The 12,719-nt window shown below is 32.4% G+C and overlaps 1 protein-coding gene and 1 long non-coding RNA gene across 2 annotated transcripts in view; one reads left to right on the top strand and one right to left on the bottom strand.

Moving 5' to 3' along the window:
• DPYD (dihydropyrimidine dehydrogenase) overlaps nt 1–12,719 on the top strand; it is a 956,758-nt gene that overhangs the window by 62,227 nt on the left and 881,812 nt on the right. Inside the window, exon 2 of the mRNA XM_074262758.1 lies at nt 10,131–10,241. Coding sequence (XP_074118859.1) covers nt 10,131–10,241 — 111 coding nt within the window. The remainder of the gene's footprint in view (nt 1–10,130; nt 10,242–12,719) is intronic.
• LOC141539677 (uncharacterized) overlaps nt 1–12,719 on the bottom strand; it is a 45,831-nt gene that overhangs the window by 7,981 nt on the left and 25,131 nt on the right. The gene's annotated exons all lie outside the window — the stretch shown is intronic.

The following is a 12,719-nucleotide window of genomic DNA, read 5'->3' as shown; positions in this document are numbered from 1 at the left end:
GTTTTATAGGAAATTTGGGAATGTGCCCATTAAAAACAAAACAAAATGCTGCATCTTTTAATAAAATGATTAGATAGATTTGTGATTTTATTGATGTGGGTGACTGTGTAAATGAGAGCTCATATGTGCTTGATCATCCTTAATAGCTGTCATTTTTATCCTACCACAAATCCCCCATAGACAATCTGTCTGACTTGTTAGAAATTTTGCTTTAGATTTCTTGAATTTATTTGGCTACCAGGCAGTCCATTGGTTAGCTTCTGCTTTCAGTATTTGATTCAATTTCTTTCTTGTTAATAGATATAAAGATAAAGATATAGATATAGATATAGATAGATAGATAGATGATACTTTACTATAATTGTTGTTTAGTGTACTATACAGTGAAAAAAGCATTATTCATATATTGGGATCAGAGGAAACTGAATTGAAATCCTGAACAATGCACTTACCCTGTTATCTGATGGTATCTATGTAATGTTCTGAATGATTAAGCACTATTCTTTTAAGAACACAGTTGACTTTTTGTGATATTATCAGTTAATCCTATTCAAGCTCACTATCATTACTCATTAGTACTACATATTTTTTTCTAACTGACCCTAGTCCTAGTTTCTTTTATACTGGCATGTAATGATAATTACGTGGCCAGATCATAGGTATATGCCCAGTAGTTACAGAATTATTCAGAACCATAGCCTCAGTACATCCTATATTTTTATTTGTTTGTTTTGTGTGTGTGGTTTCTGTAATATCTTGTACTTTATGTAACTGGTACAAGATTTAGGGCAGATTATTCCTGAGCAACAATAAAGTTTCTTTGACTTAGAACACATTTGTTTGGTGTTTATAGATAAATAAGAAATCCTGAGAATCAACTAACCATGATCCCTTTGGGAAGAAATTACAAGGAAATGGGCCCTAGATTTTTTTCTTTATAATATGGGCAGGCCAATTGACTCACCAGCTCCTATCAATAGCCCCAATTAAAGTACTAGTCTTGCTTAATTCTGATTCAGTCTATAGGAAATAGTTAAAAAAAAAACCATGTAGAGCTTTTTCCTTTGGGCATATATTCAGACTACTTTGCGTTATTTAGAAGAAGAGGAAAGAGCAAGACATGCAAGTGGGACCTCATTATCGTGATGATTTTCATAATGGATAAAAAAGGCAGAATAGTCTAATAGAAAGAATAACAGCTTTGGAGACAAGAGTATCTGGCTTTAAATCCCAGTTCTCCTTGCTGGCTGTGTGACTTAAGGTAAATCTTTGGAACTTAGTTTAACTTGACAATATGAGAAGCTTGAACTAGATGACTTTTAAGTTTCCTTCCAGTTTTACATACTGAGATCCTTTAATTCTCTAGAAAATAATATAAGATAAAATGTCTTTTTTTTACTTATTTTACTAATTTAAAAAAGTAGTTGATAGCTCATTTAAATAGGTTGTTTGGTGTTGCTGTTGTAATCTTTGTTGTAGTATTTCATAAAGATGCCCACCAAAGAACATTGTTCCCTAGTGATGGGTGATTGAGCTCAGATCAGAAAGATCAGATACTTGACTGTGTGGCAAAAAAAAAATACATACATACATACATATATATATATATATGTTTATTTTTCTTTTCTTTTTTTTTTTTCCTCTCAAGCGGTATAAGATTTATCTGTGGACTTCATAAAAACTGGAGAGGGGAACATATAGACACTTACATGAGCTCCTACTTCATTGCCCTCCCCAGAAATACAGAAGCAGAGGCCATACAAACACTAGAAATTTCATGAGGAAAAAATACCAGCCCAGGAGCCTAACCTCATTTTCTTCCCTATTGTCTCATATCTACTTGCTAACTTTTGCAAATAATCTGATCATAGGTTAACTTGTCTAATTTTGCCACATCAGCACTGAATGACTTATAAATGTGGCTTAAGTAATTTCTCTTGCTTTTCTAAATATGCTCATTTTCATCTAAGTTCTTCCTTGCTTGATTCTATAAATCTATACTCTCTTCTATTTTAGCATCTACTTGGACTTTTATTCTATCCAGATAATAATCTGGCTACCTATAAAAACTGATTCCCAAATGATAAATGCATTTGTTATGTACCCAGTCAGTTTCTTTTTATTAGGAAATAATCAAAGTTATTGTTACGTCATTGAATATTGACTATATCTACTACCTTTGGACCCTTTCCTTGAATAATGGTCTGGAAGCATTTACATGTTTTATTCCTTCATTCCCAAGCCATATTTTTAAAGAGTTTTTTGCGTATAAGGGTTATGTCTATTGATGTTTCTTGTATTGAACTATATTTTCTAACAATTATTTTTGTTTCCTTTGTGACAGTTTTTACTCTGAAATTGTTGAGCATGAAAGTACAGCGTGATTGAATTTGAAAGACCTTGCCAAGCAAAGCTTCTTTACTTTTCATGTTCTATAATAGAGTTTGCATGGAAGCAATAATTACTTTTGTAGTGATCTTTTTTTGCTTATGTTCATTATGGGTACTTCAAAGTAAGATGACCAAGTGTCCCATGAAGTAATTTTCATTTTCCCTGGAAAAGTGATAGCATTAATCTGTGTTTTTTATTCATCTCTTTAAGCAGAACCTATGAATCATTCTTTATGTTCAACTATGGATTTTTATATGCTTTAATACAATTTAGCACAAAATATCAATATGGATATGTGTCGGTTCCTCTACTTGTATCAGTTATTGGAAAAGAGCACATTGAGAGGTCAAATAAATTCCCAGTAGTTGATATTCTAAAACAATGTGATTTGTATCAAGTTATGGCTACCTTTCTTCTAATTTTTTTTCCATAATCATTGAGTGAGCAAGATCAGAAAGTGGTCCAAACAGTATGGAAGATAATTTTATATAATTTCAGGAATTACAGCAGGGAAAAAAATCATCACTTGGTGAATAACCTACTAATAATGATCTAGACTGGTCTTCAGATGTTGATACTTATATTTCTCCCTGGTCCTATAACAAGGTTTTCCAGAAACATTGGGATCTGCCAGGAATATTAATTTTTGGTATAGTTTTGGAGGAACCTATGGTGATTTAGACATATTAGCATACTAATAGACAAGATCTTTTGATATTTAGCTCTGATTATGATCTCACAGATGTGGGGTATTCCCTATAGTGGAATAGGTCACAATCCATCTATACTTGCTCATCTAGTATAATTGTTTTTTCTTTCCATATATCTTCTATAAGGGACCATCACAAGGATCTTCCTCTAAAATTTCCAAAAGTATTTATATTCCAGTGGAGAACAAAGGATTTCTTTCTTTCTTTCTTTCTTTTTTCTCTCATTCACACTGCACAGAGAACCCACTTCCTTTGTTAGCAAGACATTTTTCTAAAAGTTTCTACTGCTTCTTCTTCTTCTCTGAAGTTATCTGATAATAATAATATAATTATTCCCACCATGAAATCTCCCCAGTATCCTTTTAGTGACCTGTGACTAATACTTTAGGACTTGATATTCAAAGCTGTAGCCACATCACAACAATAAAAGAACAGAGATAGAAACTGGATCTGTTTTTTATTGGTATACAGAATTCTCTAATAAGGCAAATGCCCATATCATTGTAGGTCTGTACCTTATCTACAATTTAAAGCCTTGTAATTATATAGAATATCAAGAAGTCCTGACTTGTTCAGTATTACACAGCCAGTATATGATGAAAGGTGGAATTTGAACTCAGGTATACTTCTCTTCAAAGCTATCCCTTTACTCCCTTATGTGCTAATCCAATGGAGCACATTAATGGTATATCATCAGTCATCAACTAGATCATCAATGGAGTATATTAATGTTTAAAAAAAGAAAAAGAAAAAGTGGGATCTTTTTTTTCAGGAAGAAACAGGTATTTAACCAGAGCATTGTATCATTTCCTAAAGTCATTCTATGCCATTGACCCTCTATTTTGAATCCTACTTAACTGTCCTTGTGCATTGTCTTTCCAAGATATAAATTCTGCTAGTCCAAATTGATGGACTCTCCATGCAGCAGGTACATAACATATTCTGGATTATTTCCCGGGGTTCCCACCTTGGTGTTTCTGTGGAGCTAGTCTGGAGGTGTTTGCACTTTATACTGGCTAATCCCTGGCATGAAATCTTTCTTCAATTCTTGGGTTGTACCAGGAGGACCTTGTTCTGCCCTAAGCTTTCTTATTTTTTTTTGCCTGAGGCATAAATTTATTTTGTTTGTGAGGGAAATCTGGAGAGCTTGAAATTTACTGACTACTCTGCCATATTCCCAGAATCCTCTCTGTTTTTAGATTAAAAAAAAAAGTTTAAAACAGGATTTGTTTGCAGAAAGAAGAGTAAGAGAACTTTATAATTCCCTGTACTGTTTAGTCAGTCTATAATAGGGTCTTCTATAGAACAATGTACAAATCAAGAAAGAGAAGTCACAATTAATTTAATGGAAGGGGACAGGCAGAGTGATTATAGTGCCCAACAGAGTTCTCAGTATATATCCTGCATTCAATAAATATGATATTGTTGTCCCTTTTATTGTCCTGCCTCAGTTTCCCTAAATTGTTCTGCCTTCCTTTCCCTGAATTATTCAGCCTCAGTTCCTAATTGTTCTGCTCAATTCTGCAACACTAACTCTCCCTCCTAATCATGATGATCAATATAAGGAAAAAGATCTATCTTAGACATCATCAGAATGTCAGGTGCCTCTCCCCATCCCAACTTATCAGAATGTCAGTGCCTCCCCCCACTCTGTTAGAACCTGATTGATAGTCCATTCCACTCTTAGTGCTCTGACTCCACCCCTGCTTTGGTCTACCCCTGCAGCTGAGTCACATGTGTATATATACTTTCTGGGAAGCACACATTAGCTGCTGAATGCTTTGGACATCAGCTCTTGGGGCAGCATACCCCCAGCACAATCTCTCCCTTTCGAATAAGATATTAAAAACTCTCTAATCTCTATCTTGCCTCAGTTTCTCCAGCATTACATAATATGTTGATTGATCTATTTTAAAAAAACATTTGAATGCTAGTGAACCAGTATCATTTATTATTTCAGAAAGCTTTGCAGCAAGGCTAACAACAACAACAACAAAGACTGAGGCTATTGTTTGATTGATGTTTTGTTTTGTTTTGCTTTGTGTTTCCTGAATAAAAGATAGGGCAACAATCATCATTCAATGGATTCTCTGAAGTATAGGTATAGGGAATTATAATATTTTTTGTCAGTTAAAAAATCATAAAATGTGAGCTTAAAGAAGTGATTCTAGATATCATTGAGGCAAATATTTAACCTACTGTACCTCATATTCCTGATAAATAAAGGAATTAGCAATAAGGGCAACTAAACTCTAAATCTGTGATCCTATGATCTAGTTGAACATATTTTTCTGACAGATCAGAAAGCAATGACCTAGGGAAAATAAGTAATTTGTTCAATATCAAATAGTGCCTCCTTTCTATCTTTCCAGTTTTCTCACATCTTATTCCCCACCATACACTTTGCAATAGAAAGATACTGACCTTCATATTGTTATTCAAAGAAAAGCTCCCTATCTAAATTCAGGACCTTTTCTGGCAGTTCCATATGTCTGAAATTTTCTTCTTCCTCATTTTTGCTCCAACATTTCCTTCAAGTCCTATTTAGAATCCCATCTTCTGTCTCCCATTAATCCTATATCTATATATCTATATATAGATATAGATATCTTGTTTGTACATAGTTGTTTTCAAGTGTCTTCCCCATTAAACTGTTAACTCCATGAGGGTAGGAATTAGTTCTGAATTTGTCTTCGCTCTTAGCAGTATGCATGGTGTATGGTAGGCATTTAATTAGTGTTATTGGGTTGACTTACTACTGGTGTAGCCAGAATAACTAACTAGAAATGCTGGCTAGTACTTCTATCTACTAGGCTTTTATCTATCTATCTATCTTTATATTTATTTATTTATTTATTTATTTATTTATTTATTTATTTATTTATTTTTACTAAATTATATGACAGTGAAATGAAAATTCACTCCTAACTGAATCTTAGCTTGCACTTGAAAGATTGCAAAGTGCTTCATGTCCATTTTCATCCTGAGGTAGTCATTATTATTGTCACCCAAAGTCATCTAGCTAGTGAGTTGATGAAGAATAATTTAAACTCAGCTCTTTCTGACCTTTAAGTCCAGTAATTTATTCATTTTCTCATCTAATTCCCTATAATGATTTTAAAATTCTACAAATTTCTTTGATATCTCATTTTCTCATTTGATTCTAACAATTATATGAGATAGCTAATATTTGTAGTAGCATCTGTATTTTAAAGATTAATAATAGCTAGCATTTAAATAACACTTCAAGTCTTACAAAATGCTTTATAAATATCTTACTTTTATGCTCAAGAACTGTGAGAGTTTGTTGCTATTTTAAGATAGAGAAACTGAGGCAGATAGCAATCTAATGACTTGTCCAAGGCCACATAGCTGATAAGCTTCTGAGTCCATATTTGAACTCAGATAATTTTAGCCTCAGTGCTCTATCCACTGTAATACTATTTACTGTACCACTGAGCTATCTTCGCTTTTCAGATTAGAAAGGAAGTTAAAAAATTTTGTTATGATTTTCCCTCTTGTTACAGTCAGATACAGAAACAATAGGTATGTGTTCTTAGAACACACTATTTAAGAGATAAGACAACAGTGATCATCTGAACCAATCTATATCAAAACTCAAATCTTTCCTTATTCTGTTCAGGGCTTTCCTAACATACTTACAAGTCTGCTGTTCAAAAAGGATAATCTGCATGAGATTTGGTATTAAGTGAGAAAGTATTAAAGTACCTTCAAATGAGCTTCAAATAAATGCATAGTCATAAAATGAAAATAAATACTATTTCACAAACTGTGTAGAAAGTAAAGTAAGACTATTTCAGGTAATAAAAAATAATATAAATATAACAGCTTCAGAAAAAATATTATATATCCCTAATCCTTTTACTTTTGAAAATGTAAAGAATAAACATGTCTTCCTGGCACCACTATCAAAGATAAAATTGATGGCCATCCTCTGTGATTTAAATGTGCTTATTTTGCAATCAACAACGATATCTAAATGAGGTACTTCTGAATTAAAAAAAAAAAAAAGATACCTTGGAGATTCAGACTGTTAACTAAATTTTCCTGCTAATAAGTTGCATGGAATTTAAATCACTTTGGAAAATCACATGGATTGGACCAGCTTTCCTGAATTTAGTGCTAGTGGAGCAGGAGATATCCCTGTCTAGATGATAACATATTTCTGGCCTTGTTATATGCAGTTTCCTCTTATATAATGTTCTACAATTTACAAGCTATTTTATATGAATTTTCCCCATTTCATCCTAATAAAATCTTGAAAGGCAAATTATCCTTGTATTACAATGACAATCTTACACTGAAAGGGATTGAAGCTGGGAGCTTGTGACTTGGCCGAGGTCACACAGCTTATAAATCATAAGTCCCAAATTAAATCCAGGTCTTTTTATGTTTAAATCCTTTGCTCTTCATTCTCTATTGTGGCACCTCCTTCCACATAACTGTTAGTCTAAACCACAATAGAGAATGTTACCTTTTTTTTTTTCCTCATAAGCAAAGGAGGAAATAGTGAATTAAGTTCCTTGATTTTGTGTTGTAGAGTAGAAACAGCACTCTAAATCACCAATAAATTGAATTAACTGACATTATCATAAAGAGTTGACTTCAATACCATACAGACAGTGCTTATGTAATCAAAAAAACCAAGCTGAATCTCAGACCCAGTCTGATAAATTCAATGTTTTTGAATGGATGATTTAGGTATATGAACACTGATGCAATCAGATTCATCATTGTTATCTTTAGAAAGTATAATATTAATCATCATTGTGATAAAATATTGATTATTCCTTAGTTTACATAATGGTCATATTTAAGTAGGTCTCAGACTTATTGAAGATAATAATTCTCAGAGTCACCACAAACCTTCATATAAACCATAGAGTGTTATCTTGGTGTGATATAGATGTGAAACTATGCTCTTGGAGACTAAAAAAAAGCAAAACAAAATGGCAACAATAAAAAACAACAAAAACAGGTTCAAGAAGATTCTACGAAAATGGCAAAATTTGAAATGTGGGTCTAGTGAAAGAGAAAATAAATGCTTTTACCATATTCTACTTAAGTGTAGAAAGATTCATGACCAAAAGTTCAGCTGCCTGATGATGTGTATTTTGCATTTTTTTGGTAAATTTGTTACCAGAGTATGCAATGGGATATGGTAATAAACATTTTTAAATCATTCTGAGTTCTATGTGTTCTCCTCTTACTTCTGTAATGACTGTAGTACAAAGATAGAAAAAATACTTAGTATCATACTTAAATTTGAGTTTTGAAACCTATTTTACAAGTACAAGATCAAGAAGGTATGACAGGACTCTTCTTTGATAGAGTTTGTTCCTATCTATACAACTGAGAGTTTTGTTATATTGCAAGCTGAATTAGGAGTGAATAATATGTGATGGCAGCTAAAAATAGTGATTTTAGACAATATTGGGATCTATAGTATCCAGAATGAAGCAGACCATAATACAATCTTGAAGAAAAAAAAGGAAACAAACATTAATAAGTTGTGCGAAGCAGCATCTTAAGAGACTTCACAAATATCTTATTTGATCCTTACAACAACAGAGGTGAGATAGCTCTTATAATTATCCCTGTTGTAAAGTTGAGGCAACTGAAGGAAACAGAGATTAAATGTATTTCCCAGGGTTACACACATGTTGTTGTTGCTATGCAATCATTTAATAAAAGTTCAGTCAACTTTTTATAGCCCCATGCGGGGTTTTCCTGGGAAAGTTAGTAGAGTGGTTTACTGTTTCCTTCTTTTGCTCATGCTACAGATAAGGAAACTGAGGCAAACAGGATTAAGAAATATGTCCAGGCTCATTATAGCTAATAAGTTTCTGAAGTGGGTATTATTCATCCCCACCTGTCCATTCAAATATTATCTCTTTATAGCATATATGTAGTCTAATTTTTCCTTCTACACTGATTCATCTTTCTGCTTTCAAATATATACTATCTACTCTATCTTTAAAAAAAAAATCTCCTATCCCATGTTGCTTACTGAAACTACAATCTCCTTTGTTTTTCCCTGCCAAAACTACTGAATGAATTGTCTGTACCTGGTACTTTATATTCCTTGCCACTAGGTAGAGTGGAACAGTAGCAAGATTACTGTATTCTAGTCAGAAAATTTGATATTAAATCTTTTCTGTATAAGTACATTTGTGAATTTAAGTCACTTAATATTGATAACTTGTCCTCTCATCTATGAAACCGATGCTGTTCTTTCCTGAGTGTATTACTCCCATTTGTTTTGAACATTTCAAAACTTTGAAGGCTAAGTGACATTTCTAACTAATTCATTCCTTTTTAACCTTGGTGAATCTTGCTTATACTTTCCATGAACCCTCATAGAGAGTCTAATTTGGGGTTTTCCTTTAGGTTTCTTGAAATTAAGTATATACCAATGGATAATACAGACTATCTATCTGTAATCAATCAAAAATAGTTATTAAGTTCCTGTTATGTTGCAGGCTCTTTAGTAGATGTTCAAAGAAAAATATAAGGAATGAAAACAGTGTCTACTTACAATGTATTTACACTCTAATATTATTTCTTACTTCTATTATGACTAGCCAGTCTTCTTTTCTAGTCATACCATATCTTACCATACTTCCAGGGTATCTCTTACACTCTTGTTTTGAACAGTTCTTGCTATGTGGTGAAAGCTCTTTACACAAAAAGCATGTCATTTTCTGTTACTTTCAGATGACCTAAAATCCTGATTTTTTTGAATATTTGGGCATTGTTACTGCCATGTAGCACTATGAAAATATTGGTGTGAAATTTCAAAGTTTGAAAAATGCTCTATGCATACAATGGAGTTTACTTAATTTTTTTTATTACTTAGTAAGGTCTACATAATAGATATGTACATATTTAAATTTGATTCATAATATATAGATGATATTTTCATTTTTGAAGATAAGGAAATATATTGATTTTTATAATATTTTATTACTTTTAAAATGAAATATTTCACTTTTTTTCCTTATACAGAATATCCTAGGATTACATCCTCGGATGCAAAATTATGCTACTGTGCATTCCACATCAAGTAAGAAATTAGACAAGAAACATTGGAAAAGAAACGCTGATAAAGACTGCTCTGTAAGTAGTGCTCAAACATAATTTCATATAAAATTGTATTGATATTCACACTGAAGAATCTAGATTTCAATTAGGGTGAGGAAAATGGGATGAGGAGGTATTGAGAAGGAATATAAACCCAAAGATATCTGAGGCAAGCAGTTTATTATACAAAAACATTGGAAATGTGTAAATGTATTCCAGGTCCTACAGAACCAAGGGCACATAATGATGATGAGGACTTTGGACTTCTCCAGATCAAAATCCTAATTTTACTGAATCCTCTAGTCTTATATCTGTTTGCTATCACAAAACAGATTTACAGAGACTTTGTAGGAGGAAGATATTAAGATTAATTAGTCTTGGGAATGAACTGGATTTATCAGTCACAAGGACCATGTGATTATTAGTTTGCTAGCTGAATCCCTGAATTTGAAAGAAGGTTCTTAAACTGATAGTTTGCTAATCTTGGGTATTCCTAATCCTGGATATAGCTGACCAAACCAGTTGTTAGGCATATAGGGACTTCTTGGTATATAGATGCATCAGTCAGTGATTTAAAACAAAAAAAATAAGTACACATTTTAGGTACTTAGGACCTAACAGAAGACCAAGCCTCACTCTTAGGAATGTAGCTGGAGAGCTACATCTGTGATTGTTATAAAATTGTCCCAAATTCCTTGAGTTCAAAATGTTTATAAAATAAATTTAGTGAAGTATAATGATAATAATGACTTAATTGTTTTTGATTTTTCCATACTCAAAAATCATTTATATGGTAGTATGTTGATTTATTTTGCTTAAGAACCTTGATTCCCATCTATAGAATTCTATATTTTTTTCCAGTCATACTGTCATTGTTCAATCTTTTCAGTCACTTCTGGCTCTTTGTGAACTCATTTGGGGTTTTCTTAGCAAAGATAACTGGGGTGGTTTGCTATTTCCTTCTTCAGCTCATTGTACAGATGAGGAAATAGAGAATACTTGCCTAAAATCACACTGCTAGTAAGTGTGTGAGGACAGATTTGAACATGGAAAGATGTATCATCCCAATTCCAGGACAAGTAATCTATCCACTACACCATCTAGGTACCCTGATTATTATTATTAGCAATGATTTTCATTCCCATTTATCAAATAACATAAGAACACTTTCTAATTACTAATATAATCTAAATAAGAATGCTTGTTAATGTTATAAAGTCCTAAAATAATAAGACCAAATCCTTTTTTTTTCCTCTATTGGTTGTTTTTGTAGAAAGCAACAGAAGGTTAAACTATGAACATTTCTAGGTAAGATCTAGTCATCAAGCAAAGCCTCTTAAAAATGGTAAACAATTTTTATACACTGAGAGAACCTCACAGAAAGATTACAGTTATCAAGTAGAAAGACTTTGGGATTAAAGTAAGGTTAGTGGTGATTTAGGAATGTTATAATCTTTAGCTTCTGAATAACAGTTTGCTGGAGTAATAATAAGGAGATGCTCCGGATAATGAATAATAATATAGTCCTAGGAATAAGGGGTTAGTTAAGTGGTATAGTGGATAGATTGCTGGCTCTAAAATCAGGAAGATCTGAGTTCAAATATGCTTGCAGATATTTACCAACTGTATGATCCTAGCAAGACTCTGTTTAATTCAGCTTCTTTATCTGTAAAATGAGTTGGAGAAGAAAATGGCAAACCACTCCATTTTCTTTCCCAAGAAAACCCCAAATGTAGTCATGAAGAGGGGGATATAACATTTCTACACACATATATACATGTGTATGCACATATAAATGCATATATACAATAGTGCACTTATATAAACATGTGTGTTCACACATAGGTATACATATGTATGTGTTTTTATTCACACAGAGGACTATATTTCCATAAATGCTTTATGATTGAGTGATTGATTCAGGTCAGAATTATCTAAGACATTTCCTGAAAGAAATGATGTTTCAAAGTGTCTTGATTTAACAGAAAACATTTCAAATTGGATTAATTTCTTCATCACAGAAAAAAAGGGTTCCCTTCAGTAGCCAGTCTATATAGTGCACTATAATATAGAAATCATTCACTTAGCAAAACTTTTCACAAATTTCATGTCTGAAGCAATAAAATAAAAGAATTATAAATTTGAAAATCAAAGTAACTAATAATTATCTTTCATATATGCCAATAAAATGAATTTTCACTTCCAAATAACATAAAAAAATTCATTGCCCCATGTTTCCCACTTGCAACAAGAACCCAAACAAATAATCATCACTGAAGGTGAATAAGAAATGATGTCCTTTTCCTTTAAAAATCATTATCATGAAAGCGATAAAAGTAAATAAATCAATGATATTTGATTAGATTTTTTCCTACATTTTCAAGTTGGTATTTAGATACACAACTCCCAGCTTATTTTAAATACCAGGAGTGTTGAAGAGAACAATGAAGGAAAAGATTGGTTCTTAAATTACCATGAATTTGTAATTGAGTAAACTTATATTTTACTAACTTA

Source organism: Sminthopsis crassicaudata, chromosome 4 (assembly GCF_048593235.1).
Source record: "Sminthopsis crassicaudata isolate SCR6 chromosome 4, ASM4859323v1, whole genome shotgun sequence".
Lineage (NCBI taxonomy): Eukaryota > Metazoa > Chordata > Mammalia > Dasyuromorphia > Dasyuridae > Sminthopsis > Sminthopsis crassicaudata.
This window is presented reverse-complemented; position numbering and strand designations above follow the sequence as displayed.